At 43.8% G+C, this 16847-nt stretch overlaps 1 protein-coding gene across 1 annotated transcript in view; it reads left to right on the top strand.

Moving 5' to 3' along the window:
• Positions 1-623: 623 nt before the first annotated feature.
• The window catches only part of LOC138596844 (NLR family CARD domain-containing protein 3-like), a 42130-nt gene continuing 25906 nt past the window's right edge, over positions 624-16847 (top strand). The window contains exons 1-5 of the mRNA XM_069668272.1: positions 624-662; positions 1633-1708; positions 1881-2106; positions 5987-7775; positions 7883-8056. Coding sequence (XP_069524373.1) covers positions 1706-1708; positions 1881-2106; positions 5987-7775; positions 7883-8056 — 2192 coding nt within the window. The 5' untranslated portion in view covers positions 624-662; positions 1633-1705. The remainder of the gene's footprint in view (positions 663-1632; positions 1709-1880; positions 2107-5986; positions 7776-7882; positions 8057-16847) is intronic.

Below are 16847 nucleotides of genomic sequence, written 5' to 3'. Positions count from 1 at the left end.
CATGAAGAGCGACCGGTCTAAGGATCTTGTTGTTACCTTTAAAGACGAACATCCTGCTGATGGAAGGTAAGAATTATTAAATAAATATGAATATAAAATATGATTTTAGATTATTTTATGACCATGTTGTCTTTATTTGTAGAACAGCTTTAGAGAGACAGGAAATAAGAGAGAGTGGGGATGACATGCAGCAAAGGGCTGAGGTGCAGTTGAACCCTGGGCCGCTGCAGTGAGGACTGTAGCCTCTGCACATGGAGCACACACTCCAGCACCTGAGCTAACCCACCGCCCTGCTCACACTCCTCTGAATTCTTGCTCCAGAGTTTGTTTTAGTTCTGAACTTTCCCTAAAGTCTCAGATATGGTAACCAGTTTGTTTTAAACGTCTTCAGCACGTTAAGAAAGATCTTCTGTTTAGTTTGAAAGTGTGACCGTTTGTCCAAACGGCAGAACTTTGACTTTATTCAGCTGCAGCTCTCTGACGGTCACACCTGCTGCTGAACAGGTGAACAACAGCTCACTGTAACTCATGATGTTGTTTGTTTGTATCAGGATGCAGCAGCAGAGACCAGACGCTCCTGGACCCAGCTGTGTGTCCATGAAGAGTGACTGGTCTATGATTGAACCTTCGACCTTTAAAGACGAACATCCTGCTGATGGAAGGTAAGAATTAAAACATCAAACTGTTATTTTCTGACTCTGCTGAGAAAAGACTCGTGTCCTGGTCCAGAGCTTCATCGTGAGTTGTATGACTCATCAGTGTATTGTTTGAGTGGTGACATCACAGGGTTCACCTGTACAACAGTCACCTGTCAAAGACTCCAGTGATGAGGCTCAACATGATGAAACCATGTCAGTGTGTTTGTGTGTTTGAAAGCTCACATCCTGTAATCAGAGCAGCAGCTGACTTCAAACATGGAGCTTCATGAGGAGGTCTGTGACGGTCTCGTTACATCAGCAGCGTTTCCTTTCTCAGCGCTGATCACAACAACGACACAACAACAGAGTCGGTGACAACAGGAGGAAACACAAAGACAACAGACATCTGAAACACCAACAAACAATCTCACATGAAGATGGTTTCAAACTGTGTTTTTCGTTGGCCTCATTGCCGGCCTGCAGTATCCCCCTTCGTCTCACAGAAACATCTAGAGCGTCTCAGCCTGTGGGTTAACCTCCTCTCCGTCCACCTGAAGGCCTCTGCCCAGCCTTGAGGCAGTCTGTTCTGCCCTTGTCCATCCTCCATCCTGTTCATTGAGATCTCCAGCTTTATTAGCTCCAAGACCACTTGCCCCTCTCTCCTCCAAACCCCCTCCACCTAACCTGGTTTGTGTAGCCTACCTGCACATCAGGAATCCCTCCCTTGAGGGGTGGCTTTCTGTACTCCACTGACAGTTCTTGGTTGCCTCCATTCTGTCCGTCTGCGTCGCTGGAAAAACGTGTCTTGGCACTTTTGTAACACAATCAATGGTGAACATAATCAGTGGTTTGTTGTCGCTCCATCTTTCCGTCTTCCAGCATTGGACACCCTCCTCCCACTGAGCCAGCTCTCTGGATCAGACCCCACAGCTCACTCCCTCTGATCAGTCAGCTGTGTCAGTAATGGTCCTTCAACTTGATGTTTTCTCCACAGAGTTCAGCAGAGCTCAGAGGTTCCCAGTGATCAGTCAGCCCAGCAGCATCAGACAGACCTGGACTCCACATTGATGGTGTGTACAACACACTGTTTACAATGAAGCACATTAACTACAGGCTAAATGCCAAACCATCATTCAGTCTGCATGCTGTTCTGTTTGAGCAGCAGGCCTTCAGACTGACTGATGGATCACATGTTGTGTTCTACCACTTTATATTCATGTTCAGTGTCTGATTCTGTTCCAGCTGCTGGAGGAGAACATCGTCACATTTGTGAAGAACGAGCTGAAGAGAGTCCAGAGGGTTCTGAGTTCAGATTACCCAGCATGCTTAGGGAGTCAGAGGGAGGATGAGGAGGTGTTGGATGGTGAGGATGAGGAGCAGAGGAGCAGCAGAGATGCTTTTCTGAAGATCACTCTGCACTTCCTGAGGAGAATAAATCAGGAGGAGCTGGCTGACCGTCTGCAGAGCAGTAAGAGGATTTAAACAGATTTAACATGATGGAAAGAAGAAATGCACGTTTACATTTATAAATGTTTTTATGTTGAGAGCATGACTTATTGATTTTGTGTTTAGATTTTCTACTTTCCCTCAAAAACCTGCCTTTGCACTCAAATAGTTCCTGTGTGTCATCAGATTTTCTCCCTAACAAAGACACAATGCTTCACACGAGCGAGGCTACAAGCTAGCATGCCTGAGCGTGTGACAGCCTTACAGAACACATTCATGTTTGCTTTGTTGCAATACAGTCGCACTGACTTTGGTGTAAAGCAGCGGTCTCAAACTCAGTCAGAAATGGGGCCGAAATGACCGACTGGGTCACAACGGGGTCAACGTTTTCAGAACAGACGTAAATAAACCACGTTTTCATCAGAGCTATTAGGACAAAGTAGTTGTACAGAAATATGAACTTAACTGCTCCCAAGAAATCTTATAGATTCAGAACAAACCAAGGGTATCGAGAAGAAGAAACCAGAGATCAAATGGAAAATAAAAGACGTCATTATTCATCTGTTCATGTCTCTATCAGCAGTTTTTCACTCATTTACAGAAAAGTTTCATCACAGGCTCAAAAACAGCCAGAAAACTTCAAACTGTATTTTTTGTCAAGAAAATCTTAAATCTAGTTTTTTATCACAACACCGTCGAGCAACAGAAGAACATTTAAATGTGATCAATCTGCTGACGCAAACATTTCCACCATGAGCAGTCTGCCTCGTGATCACAGGGCAAAGTGTTTCTTGGCTGCAGGTTGGTTCATGTTTGTGGTCAGGTTCTGAGCTATGGACGCTCTCAGGATGGAGTGAAGGTGTGCATCAGTTGCTTACACAGGCAGCGCCGCGTATCTCGCCCAGGCCCTCATCCACATCCCCGGTCCTCACCGCGCATAGAACGCTTAAAGCACATACAAAGTGCATTCCATCTGCACACGACAAAGAGCCCAAAGGTTAGCCCCACCACCAAATACAAACACACCAAACAGTTCATTTCATCGGAGGACCGGGCACATCGCCAGGACCTTTAACATCTTCATTTACAGTCATCGATTCTCATGACATTAGAGCTACTTTATATGCCAGTTAGTTTTTTCAGGAACAACAGCTCTGGTGCACAGCACATTCGATATAAATGTAGTTCTTACCTGAATGTGTCCTGAGGTTATTCCACAATATGGCTAACAGCTTCAAACAACTGACAACAGGCAGGGACAGAAAAGTGTCACGCGTCAAGGTGAGAGACTTCAGCACCCGGCAGCACCGGACAGCGCCCAGCAACATCAGCACAACACATCCAAAGTGACAGGTGCGTTTCTTATGCAACATCAGACACCTGTGCATTGGTATCACAACGTCAGGAAGAAAGTAAACAATGAGAAGAAGTGCAAACAGCCTGTTTGTCAGGCCTGGACTAAAAAGAGGACTCAGATGCAGAGGTTTGCGCAGATCAAGCAGGCTTTTATTCTGAAAATCCACTATTCAACTCTTAAACCAGAGTGACAAGAAAAAAGGCTATCAACTCTAGGCTATCTGAGAAATAAGGAACAGGAAAAAGTAAAATTCAAAACGCAACAGAAAATCACTCCAAAGGGAGGAAACAAAAAGGCTGAAAACTGATCTACTCTGACGAGGAATATTAGCTATGAAAATTTAATAACAAAAAGCACTCCAAACGGAGGGAGGGTATAAAGGCTATAAATTTAGGCTACACTCTTTCTGAAAAAACTATGAAAACAAAACCACTCCTACAGAGGAAAAAAAAGGTTACAAAACAAGGCTAGCTTAAACACTGCTCTGAAAAGATTACAACACAAAATCACTCTATTTAAGAGGAGACAAGGGAAATCGAATACTAACTTAGACGCTGAGGACAAGAACGAGACAAGTACTGTGATCATGGGGCTGGAGGCACACGAACAAACGAGATACTCTGGCACAGGACAAAGGGAGACGCGGACTATAAGGCACATGAGGGTAATGGGAAACAGGTGGAAACAATCAGGGATCAGGGGAGACGTCAGACCGGTGACACAAGAGGAAGGGCAAGTGACCTGAAACGAGAGGAGAGTTACTTTTCAAAATAAAACATGAAATTCACAAGACAAAAAATCCCAAGACGAGACACCCCTCACCGCGGTGTGACACTGTTAACTGTGCGCACACATCACAGTCTTGGTGATCAATCACATTTGAATTGTAAACAAAAATACATGCGTCCCTCTTTGTATGAAATGTAACGCTCTATCGCAATGTCAGAAACACAGCCTGTCCAAAGTGCAGCCAGTGTGTGTAAACAGCCGACGTCTCTTAACTGTGCACAAACAAACGAGGGACTAAAATGAACGTCACAATCATATTTGTGTTGTAAACAAAGACACATGCACCGCCCTGCAGTGCATCAAAGCTCGTTTACGCCATGCGTAAGACTCCAAACCAAACTCAACATAAACAACAACAACAACGACATCCGAATGATTCCATAAACTCGACTGTATGGTGTCGTGCTGTTGGTGCGCCACATGTTTAATGTTGAACTCTCATTTTCTCGTTTTCGCTTTTCTTCTCGTTTTTGATGACTGGCCATCTTGACTCTTCACTAGCTAGCCTTTAGGCATGAAACATGTACGTTGCTATGGCAACCAGTCAGACGGAACCATTCCATATGTAATAGGTGAGAGAAAATTGTTGACCATCACTCATTCATGGAAAATTGTCAAAAGAAAAATGAGTCTTACAAATGATTTATAAATGTCTCACAAAGAGGCCCTCCTGGACCCTCCCTGGCCCAGGGCCCAGGACAACATGCCCCCCCCGTCAGCAGCCTTGTACACAGGTGTGTGCTTCCAAACATGCAGAGCATGCGAGCAGCTGGTGGGCGGAGCTTGGAGCATCGTTTCACAGTTCTATCAGCTCCATTTGGATGTTTACAGGTGCTCTTTCCACGTCAGCTACAAACAGATTACTGAGCAGTTCAAATGTACATTTCTGAGCTCCAGAGTCGGCCATCACCGTGTGAACTCTGCCAGGTCCGCTCAGCTGATCAGCAAAACGTGCAGTTGGGAACACAGCGGTGGAGACCTGGTTTGTCTGGAAACATTAAAAGTGACCCAAGTTTCCTCGCTGCATCTGAGTCTCCCACAGGCGCAGCTTGTTAAGCTCTCACTGCATCACACATGTGATCACACGGTCCTGTTCATGAAGCTGGAGGGTTACGAACGCTCACACAGCTGGTGCTCGCAGGTCTGTTTGTCCTCCAACACACCGATGAGAGTCCGGCCTGCTATCTGGCTGGTTAGTTAGTTAAGTTCTACATCTCAGATGAAGACGTGGAGTAACTGCTCGAACGGGATGCTCTGAAAAGTAAAGCTGACGCACCGACAGGGCAGGGATAACGTCATTGGTCGACCCTGGACCTGGTTTTCTATTGGTTAGGGATTTTTGACAGGGTTGGTGCATCAAGAAAATCAAAGAGCAGAGAAGAAATCTGAGAGCGGATGTTTCAGTACAGAAGGCCTGAGTGACAGGAGACGGGTTGAAGCTGGAGTGCAGGTAAGTTTGTGCAAGCAACAAAATATTTGAGTGCAAGTGAACAGTTTGAGCAGAAAGGAGCAAATCTGAACACAAACAGGAGCTATTTGAGAGCAAAAGCAGGTTTTTGAGGGAAAGTAAAAACTGAACACAATCTCATGCTCTCAAGATGAAAGAACACGCTCTTGAATAAAGAAAGCCCCCCATACTAATGAGCTTAATAAAAGTGATGCAGAAGGAAAAACTCACTTAGATGTTGAGAGTTTCTGCAGGATCCACTCTTTGATATCATTTGTTGTTCGTTTCTTTCAGGATCTGTTGCTGCAGTGAGCCGACAGAAACTGAAGTCTAACCTGAAGCAGAAGTTCCAGTGTGTGTTTGAGGGGATCGCTAAAGCAGGAAACCCAACCCTTCTGAATCAGATCTACACAGAGCTCTACATCACAGAGGGAGGGACTGGAGAGGTCAATGATGAACATGAGGTCAGACAGATCGAAGCAGCATCCAGGAAACCAGACAGACCAGAAACAACCATCAGACAAGAAGACGTCTTTAAAGCCTCACCTGGAAGAGATGGACCAATCAGAACAGTGATGACAAAGGGAGTGGCTGGCATTGGGAAAACAGTCTTAACACAGAAGTTCACTCTGGACTGGGCTGAAGACAAAGCCAACCAGGACATACAGTTCATGTTTCCCTTCACCTTCAGAGAGCTGAATGTGCTGAAAGAGAAGAAGTTCAGCTTGGTGGAACTTGTTCATTACTTCTTCACTGAAACCAAAGAAGCAGGAATCTGCAGGTTTGAAGAGTTCCAGGTTGTGTTCATCTTTGACGGTCTGGATGAGTGTCGACTTCCTCTGGACTTCCACAACAATGAGATCCTGACTGATGTCACAGAGTCCACCTCAGTGGATGTGCTGCTGACAAACCTCATCAGGGGGAAACTGCTTCCCTCTGCTCGCCTCTGGATAACCACACGACCTGCAGCAGCCAATCAGATCCCTCCTCAGTGTGTTGACGTGGTGACAGAGGTCAGAGGGTTCACTGACCCTCAGAAGGAGGAGTACTTCAGGAAGAGATTCAGAGATAAGAAGCAGGCCAACAGAATCATCTCCCACATCAAGACATCCCAAAGCCTCCACATCATGTGCCACATCCCAGTCTTCTGCTGGATCACTGCTACAGTTCTGGAGGACGTGTTGAAGACCAGAGAGGGAGGACAGCTGCCCAAGACCCTGACTGAGATGTACATCCACTTCCTGGTGGTTCAGTCCAAACTGAAGAACATCAAATATGATGGAGGAACTGAGACAGATCAACACTGGAGTCCAAAGAGCAGGAAGATGATTGGTTCTCTGGGAAAACTGGCTTTTGAGCAGCTGCAGAAAGGAAACCTGATCTTCTATGAGTCAGACCTGACAGAGTGTGGCATCGATATCAGAGAAGCCTCAGTGTACTCAGGAGTGTTCACACAGGTCTCTAAAGAGGAGAGAGGACTGTACCAGGACACGGTGTTCTGCTTCGTCCATCTGAGTGTTCAGGAGTTTCTGGCTGCTCTTCATGTCCATCTGACGTTCATCAACTCTGGTGTCAATCTGCTGTCAGAAGAACAAACAACATCCTGGTGGTCTAAAGTATTCAGAGAAAAACCTGACCCAACAGGTTTCTATCAGAGTGCTGTGGACCAGGCCTTACAGAGTCCAAACGGACACCTGGACTTGTTCCTCCGCTTCCTCCTCGGTCTTTCACTAGAGACCAATCAGAGTCTCCTCAGAGGTCTGCTGACACAGACAGGAAGTAGATCACAAACCCAAATTAAAACAATCGAGTACATTGGGACAAAGATCAGTGAGAATCTGTCTGCAGAGAAAAGCATCAATCTGTTCCACTGTCTGAATGAACTGAACGATCGCTCTCTAGTGAATCAGATCCAACAGGCCCTGAGATCAGGACGTCTCTCCACAGAGAAACTGTCTCCTGCTCAGTGGTCAGCTCTGGTCTTCATCTTACTGTCATCAGAAAAAGATCTGGACGTGTTTGACCTGAAGAAGTACTCTGCTTCAGAGGAGGCTCTTCTGAGGCTGCTGCCAGTGGTCAAAGCCTCCAACACAGCTCTGTACGTGCACACATCACTGTCCGTGTTAAATGTAGTTTTACTTTATTCAGAAACAACAACTATTGTTTGTGATTGTTTCCTTTTATGTGCTGTTGATTCCTCTTCAGGCTGAGTGGCTGTAATCTGTCAGAGAGAAGCTGTGAGGCTCTGTCCTCAGTTCTCAGCTCCCAGTCCTCTAGTCTGAGAGAGATGGACCTGAGCAACAACAACCTGCAGGACTCAGGAGTGAAGCTGCTGTCTGATGGACTAAAAACTTCTCACTGCAGACTGGACGCTCTCAGGTTAGTGTGCAGCTGTGTGAGAATTATAACCCTCTGAGCTCACCTTTTCTGTACTCAGTTCTCAGCTCTCAGTCCTGTGAGTCTGAGGCAGCTGGACATGAATATCTTTTAGTCCTTTTAACGACCCTGTAATTAAAATGGCTGTAATATCACACTGAAGGAGTCAGCTGACAGAGGATCTTGTCACCAGTATTGTGTTTTGCTTCACGGCTCAGTAACTGGACTTGGATATATAAACGCTGGTCTGAGACAGTCTGAGTTATGTTCATCTGGACTCCATCATGTGTGGTCCAAAGAGAAGAATCCCCACGACGACTGTAACAAAGCAGAGATGATGGTTGGAACGTTTGTAAACGTATTGATGAAGAGCCTTTCCTTCAGACTCAACAGGCCAGTCCAGCAGCTGCATCACTGCTGATGATGATGATAATAATAATAATAATAATAATAATAATAATAATAATAACAGGGCTGCAATTAACAAATATTTTGAGAATCAATCAATCTGTCAATTATTTCTATGATCAATTATTAGTCGATAAAAAGATAAAAGCTCAATTTCAGTATTAGCATTATGTTCAAAACACAAAAATATGACATCTTGTTTTCTTGTTCAATGCAGTGTTAATATATCAATAAAGTAACTCAATTAATATCTTGTTGATTAACTTTAATTTCACATGAAAAAGGAAAGTTCAGACGAGGACACGACAATAAAAACAAAGGACGTTGGGGATGCAGCCATGAGCTGAGTATAACAGGGAAATGTAACTAATCAATATATATTTAATCAGATATTGATCCAGTTTCTGTTGTGAATAAATAAAAGATTCACTTTAGTCTGTCTCTGACTGATGGCATGAAATATTCAAAAACTCCATAACGTCATGTTTTACTCCAGAGCCTCTCTGACCGAACTTCAGATGATTAGCGATAGATTAGTGTCGCTCTGACGGACAAACACACGATTACAAGTTCATGAAACACAACGTGCAGACAGAAATACGTGCCGTCAGTTTTCTCTCCATGTTGTGATGTTTAATGAAGCCAGGCGTTAGCTTCATCAAGAGTTAGCGTTAAATTAGCTTTACCAGTGGCGTTAGCTTAGTAACATTACCACGGTCTTCTGTCCTCCGCTGCTTCATCAGCGGCCCGGCTATGGGCCCATCACAACACGGAGAGGAGAGGAAACAGACGCAGTTTCAGTCGTTACGTTTGTTTTTAAATGAAAGTTAGAAACCGTAATCGTGTGTTTGTCCGTGTAAACAGACACTAATCTACCGGAGGCGGACACATCATCAGCACTGCACAACAAACGGATACTCCTCACTGAAAAATGATTCATGTTCATCACAAAGAAGACCGGAGACGGCGTAACTTCCTGTAATTCATCACGTGATCTACACAAGCCGCGGCATTGGCTGGCTGCCCCCAGTGACGTTTTCACAGCGCATGCCGTGCATCATAACAAAGACCCAACTAATCGATGATGAAATTCGTTGCCAACTATTTTAACCATCGATTTAATCGATTAGTTGTTGCAGCCTTAAATAATAATCACCTTTATTTACAAAGTGCTACGAACAGTTTAGAACTCGTAACAATTTAAAATAATGAAGTGAAGAGTTCAAATACATGAAAAGAAGAACAGAAAAAGGTCCTCATAAATAAAAGCTCTTTTAAAAAAGAATGTTTGAAGAAGAGATTTAAAAGCAGAGACAGATTTGGCAAACCGGATTTCAGCAGGTCGGTCGCTCCAGAGTTTGGGAGCCAGATTTCCCTTCGTCTTTAATCGGGCTCTGGGTACAACCCACAAACCCCTATCAGCTGATCTGAGGGGGGGCCCAGGCTCATAGGGGGTTAGTAAGTCTGTAATGTACCGAGGGGCCTGGTCGTGTAGAGCTTTGAAAGTTCAAAGTACAATTTTAAAATCAATATGGTAGTGGACAGGAAGCCAATGCAGGGAGGCCGAGATCGGAGTTATATGATCATATTGTGTTGAACCTGTGAGAAGGCCAGCCGCAGCATTTTGGACCAGCTGAAGGCGGTGTCTAGTCCCAGAGAAGAAGGTCCGAGGTGTGAGCCCTCCTGTGAGCGGGGCTTTCAACATGTAGCTTGAAGTTCAAAGATTCAGTGATATCAAGAAATTCAGCAGCTACACAGTTTGTGACATCATCAATGTGCAGGTTAAAACCAGCACCTAAAGGTGCAGCTTCATAAGAGAAGTCAGAAAGTGAACTCAGGTAAAACCTCAGCAGCCGGACCAGGAGGTCGATCAGGTAAAACACCACAGTGAGACCTCCACCGCGGCCTGAGCCACGTGGAGTCCCAATGACTGAACAGTCCATGGGCACAGTTCATTTAAAGGAACACATCCTTTTGTCAGGTCTCAGTGTCGAAGAGTAAAACAAACTGTCCCTTAAAATAAGTCATTTAATATGTGAGCCTTGTTACCCACAGATCTGCATTAATCAGACACATTTAATAAAGGGGCGGGGCCTTCAGGGGGGCATGCAGGTTAAAGGATCACTGACCCACCTGGGTGAGCCGGACTATGACGAGGTTGTGAGTGCTGGTTAGTGATCCTGACTGGGATGAGCATGATTACAGGAGTGAAGGCAGAGATGCAAGTCACAGAGTTAGTAGTGACCCCTCCTAGCCAAGAGGGGGAGCTGGTGGGGTGACCAGAAATGACCGGTCCAGTTTCCAACATGGACTTTGGTTTCAAAGTGTGTGTGTGTGTGTGTGTGTGTGTGTGTGTATGTGTGTGTGTGTGTGTAGTCTGTCGGGCTGTCTGATCACACAGGAAGGCTGTGCTTCTCTGGCCTCGGCTCTGAGCTCCTCCCACCTGAGAGAGCTGGACCTGAGCTACAATCATCCAGGAGAACCAGGAGAGAAGCTGCTGTCTGCTGGACTGGAGGATCCACACTGCAGACTGGAGACACTGAGGTACAGACAGACAGACAGACAGACAGACAGACAGACAGACAGACAGACAGACGCTGTCTCTCTGTCTCTAACTGGTGACCTTGCTGTCTGATGGAGGATGTGAGTGAAGCTGTATGAAGTAGATTCTGATCTGGTTTCTTCCTCCAGGTTGGACCATGGTGGACGGCACAGACTGAAACCTGATGAGAGGAAGTGTGAGTGTGTTTGAACTTTGCTTCATGAGAACACAGCTGCTCATGTTGGGCTCCAGTGTTTGTAATTGTCTGACTGAAGATGAATTTCAATCAGGATTAACTTTCTGTGTTTGTCAGTGTGGCTGTAAAGATGTACGAAGTGAACAAAGTGAACAGCAGGATCCAATCAAAAGAATCAATACATTTGATGATCAGTGCAGAGAACATTCACTGTGTTTCTTCCAGCTCTGATCTTTCTGCTTCATGTGACCTCTGACCTAATAACAGTTTGAGACAGCAGATGGTTCACAGCTTCTTTGTGCTGCACTTTTATTACTGACACTTGATTGTGCTCTTATCCTGGGCTCCACACATCCTGACTGCCATGTTCACTAACTGTTCATTTCATTACAGCTGCAGTGTTGAGTTTCAGTGCTGCCAAATATTCACAGTTAAACATGAAATCTAAGTTTGACTGACTTTCAGAAACTGTCAGTAAAGTTGTTTTTGAATGAACAGATGATAACCTGCAGCTGTGTTGTGTCTCTTTCTCTCCATCAGACGCCTGTGAGCTGGAAGTGGACACAAACACAGTGAACAGAAGACTCAAACTGTCTGACAACAACAGGACGGTGACATGTATGTTGGAGTATCAGTCATATCCTCATCATCCAGACAGATTTGATTATCATCCTCAGCTGCTGTGTAGGACTGGTCTGACTGGTCGCTGTTACTGGGAGGTCAAGTGGAGAGGAGGTGTTCATGTATCAGTGAGTTACAGAGGAATCAGGAGGAGAGGACGCAGTAAAGAATGTGTGTTTGGAGGGAATGATCAGTCCTGGAGTCTGAGCTGCTCTGATGAAGGTTACTCTGTCTGGCACAATAACATAAGAACAAACACCTCCTCCTCCTCCTCCTCTGGTAGAGCAGCAGTGTATGTGGACTGTCCTGCTGGCACTCTGTCCTTCTACAGAGTCTCCTCTGACACACTGATCCACCTCCACACCTTCAGCACCTCCTTCACTGAACCTCTGTATCCTGGGTTCAGGTTCTGCTCAGACGGTTCCTCGTTGTCTCTGTAGGTGAGAGAAACTCTGCTGACTGAACATCACTGACTCTGTTCACTGACTCAAACTCTTTCATGAGTCTGATTTCATCACTTTGATTTGATTAAAAACTCAAAGATATTTACTTGTAAAAAAGAACTCATGATTTTGATTCGTTTGTGTTTCTGTTCTATTTTGAACGATGTCGTCGTTTATTTGAATAAAATCTTGACCTTTGATCCTGAAGGAAATCATTTCATGTCGTCTGTCGTCACTTTGAACACTGAAGCATGCTCTAATATCTAAATAGGGAAGGGGAAGGGGGGTTTTAAGAAAAAATTGTTCCTATTTTTTCTTCTCCTTCTAAAAACGGGACGCCCTCAGAAGTGTCACAAAAACTGAGGCTGTCCCGTCGGCGACGACACGTTCATTAATCTGTCGCCGTAGTGCTCACGGATCACTACTGGGTCTATGCTAGCGGGCCCTTAGCCCTCAGGGAAAAATACGGCTAGTTTCTCTGTCCCTTGGTCCGGTCCCTTCCGTGAAACCCCTACACGTCCTTCTCCCACCCTCAGGCCTCGTCCCTGACTTAAGGCTAAAATACAAAAGGGAGAGATGCGGGAAGGGGAGGGGGCTGAAGGGAAAAAAGCCCCCTTATCTGACTTTATTCACTGGCCTAAACACCCGTGAGATTTTATCTTCCTCCGTATGAGAGCCCTGTTAGTGGGACCCCTGTATGATTTAAATCCTAACAGCTATGAAGGCCTCAAACAACATAGATGCCTAACATAGCTCAAGAAGGGGCCCTCTAAAGGTGCTCTCTACCCTGTGTGTGTGTGTGTGTCTATAAATCAGTAATGTCGCCGTAGTGTGAATCTCATGAGCTTACCTCGGGGGCGTAACGGAGTCCTTTGAAGAAAACCTTTCTCACTTTTGATTTAATACCACTCACTCCGGAACAAAACTCCCTCCAAAGGATTTCTTAAAGTTTTACATGCCTTTATTTGTTCACTCAGTTATAAATGACACAAATAATAAAAAAGAAAAAGAAAAGAAAAAGTTAAACTGGTCTGGTTCTGTTTTCAGATGCCTTTAAATAAGGCTGATAATTTAGGAGTTGGACAATTTGGATGCAATTTAAGAAACCTTAAATTACATTCTCTCTATCTATCAGCTAAATTTGGGAGTCTCTGGCGGGCATTGATTATTCACAAAACCTCGAGTCCTGTTTAGGTTTGTCTACCAAGAGATACCATGCAAACCCTCAATAGGCGTATTGTCGCCAGGAGCTTACGAGCATCCCCGTTATGGCAGGCCCAACAGTTGTCAAAGTCTTGCTTCAAATCTAAATTACGCCAGAAGTTCAAGTCACAAACGGACAAGAGTCAGATTTAAAGTTTTTCAGGCTATCTGCTTTACCTCTTCCTGCGAATGGAGAATCTCTGAGAGACGGGTAGGCATGTCCTGAGGAGAGCGGAGCGGGGAGTGAGCCCCGATCTCCGGACATTTGCCTTTCTATAGGCCTCTGCGCAAAAGCTGGAATTTCCCAGCTCCTGCACCTGCAAGTTCACGAGGCCCGTTCACGAGAGGTGAGGTGCACGCGGCCCGTCCACGTGAGGTGAGGTGCACGCGGCCCGTCCACGTGAGGTGAGGTGCACGCGGCCCGTCCACGTGAGGTGAGGGACACTTTTCCAGCCCACCTATAACTATTGGTCAACCAGAGCCCTACCCCACGTGGGCCAGCTGCGGCCAGGGAGCCAATCATAAATCTGTTCACAGACAAGACCAGTTTCAACAACTCTGCGACCCACAAATAAGGACTCAAAGAGAAGTTCTCTGACAACTCAATAAATGTAAGCATACATGATAAATGTTTAACAATACATAGTCAAAGGTCCAATAAATGGATATATGACATGCTCACATGAGTACATTAAAGTACATTGACAGAAAAATCAACCATGCAGATTGATGAAGAGACTAAAGTAACTACTAGAAGGAGAATAGAAGCACAAATCATTGATTAAAGTCAAGGTTAAAATAATTCCTTGCAATTCACAATTCACCAATAATTTGTGTTAATAAAAAGTCAACATAATTGAGTAATACTCCAAAATAATATGTAATCAATCATCCTTCTATTTTTCCTAGTTAAGAAATTAGATAATAATCCATTAATTAATAAACTCATATTATAAGTTGTGAGCTATAAGCTACACAGTGAGTTTACAATGTTCAAACTTAAACGCACACATATAATAAATCTAAAGAAAAAGACCAAGAGAGCAAAGGCTACAGTACATAAAGCTTGCTGGCTATAATGTTAAAGGCTGACATACAGTCAGTGTAACTGAGGGAAAACAGGATATAAATCAAGAATAGGATCTTTAAAGACTCAACTGCAGTAATTCTCAAGACACTCGACTAAGAGCATCAGAGGCCAACATGGCAGTAAAACTTAAAGCATACATGTTAGACTCTGACACCTCAAGAGGAGTACAAGAGGAGCAGATCTAAGATCATACAGAGAACATAAAAGTGATATATTCTCAAGACTCAAACGTGCACAAGTTATTCAGAACAAGTGTTCTGGCTACTCTTTCATGCCAGTGTAAGCTTATGGAGAGTTCCTCCTTATCATTTGTTTTTATTATTTTTAACTTGTTATTTATATAGTCCCATAAGGGACATGGGCGAAATGCAGGAGTCCAAAGACATGTAACCCATTACTTCCTACATAAACACTCATTTAAAAAATATTTAATTATAGTAGTCAAATATTAACAACAATTGCATTTAATTTTACCTGTCCTGTCTAACAACACATGTGACATAGGTTAGGGCCACCTCCTGTCTGGCCGCACTGGGAGGACCGATGCTCTGCTGCTTCTGCAGGAAGACGTCCCCCGCCCCCATGCAGGGTAAACAGGGGGGCATCTTACATGTAGTACTGGAGTGTGTCCACAGGGGGGCAGTCACACACAGTCATCTTTATCCCAATGCTACAGAGAGTACTGGATTCTTATTGGCTGGAGTGTGGTCGTCCATGATTAAAGGTTGATTCCTGTATTTTTAAACCTGGTCCTTTTTTAAACATATTTTGGGGTCTAAATGACTTAAAGGTAAAAAACGTTTGTGAATTACTTTAGAGTACCTCAAATAAATGTTACTGTGCTCTCTTCAAAGCCACCAGAGTCCTTTAACAAAAAAGGGTCATTTTATGTCACAGAAAACAGGAGTCTTGGTCTATAGCGCTGCTTCAAACGTGTTATTGTGTGTTATACTAATATTGTGTTGGCTATGAGCTAACAATTAAAAACAACAAAAGTGACACAATAACACAAACAAACCAACAAATGGAGACAGAGGTAGAGCAGCAGCTCCTGTGTCCTGTGAGGTAAAATCAGTGTTTTTATCAATGGAGTCTGGTGTGTTTGCAGAGAGCGATGTAACGTCTGTTTGTGGTTAAAAAGGTCTATCTCTGTAGGGATCCTTTCTGTAATGTTGTCACATAGCTAAGGCATCGTGGTTGCGCATAGAGGTCGACCGATAGTGGATTTTTAAAGGCCGATATAAAAACGATAGTTTGTACGATGAAAAAGCCGATAGCCGATTAATCGGCCGATATCTCCCTACCCCACGAAAAAAACAAAAAACTAATTTAAATGAACAATCTTTATCTTTATTACACATCCTTACACATAACTGTTGAACTGAAAGTCTGTGTCAAATAAATAACAAAATAAAAACATAAATCTGGAACAGAACATGAATCTCAAAGAGTAATCATTACCTAAATAAATAAAATAAGTAGTAAAGAAAATATAATCTGCAAATGAACATCTAACTCAATTTGTTGTGCCCACATTGTTCCTTTCCTCAGCAGATAGTCCCATAGAGGGACTGTGTTTCCTCCAGCTGCCGTCTGATGTAAGAAACAAACATGTAAATCAGTTCAATATAGCTATTAACTAAATAGGCTATCAAATAGATAATGTATATATATATAACTTTATTATTAAGTTTTATATATTTAATATTTATTTCAATCTACATGAATGATTTAAGTTGCACTTTATTAATCCTTTTTAAATTGAAATGATGCTGCAGTTGTTTTCTTAAAGTTGCTGGTTTAAAAAAACCTTTCTGATAAAGTAAAGTTTCACTAAAGTTACAAATGAATGGTTATTATCATCACGGAAGCTTTCTGGCATATTTGGGAGAAAAAAATAGAAACACTAATTCAGCAGAAACAACTCAAGTAGCATCAAAGAAGTTACCATCAGAATCTTATATAGAAAGCGAATGTATCGCCCCTGTGTCAGTCTCTGGCTCTTTCCCTTTAACTTGACCTACACATTGTTGTTCACAACAGTTTGTGTTGACGTCGTGACGTGCTTTACTCCTACAGCAGCCTTATGCAAACGCTGGTTTTTAATAAACCCGTTTTTTGCCACTTGGACTTTGACAATAAGTACGGAGAGTTTCCTGAGTGTGATCTGCTGGATTACATCGTTGGAAACATGTTGGATCTGTGTACATGTCGATGCGCTCCGTGGCGTATATCAGGCCAGATGCTGCGCGTCCCGTTACATTTTTAAATACCACTCTTACAAACTATTA

Source organism: Semicossyphus pulcher, unplaced genomic scaffold (genome assembly GCF_022749685.1).
Source record: "Semicossyphus pulcher isolate SPU_LCO1_2020_fin unplaced genomic scaffold, fSemPul1.0.p SCAF_19, whole genome shotgun sequence".
NCBI lineage: Eukaryota > Metazoa > Chordata > Actinopteri > Labriformes > Labridae > Semicossyphus > Semicossyphus pulcher.
This window is presented reverse-complemented; position numbering and strand designations above follow the sequence as displayed.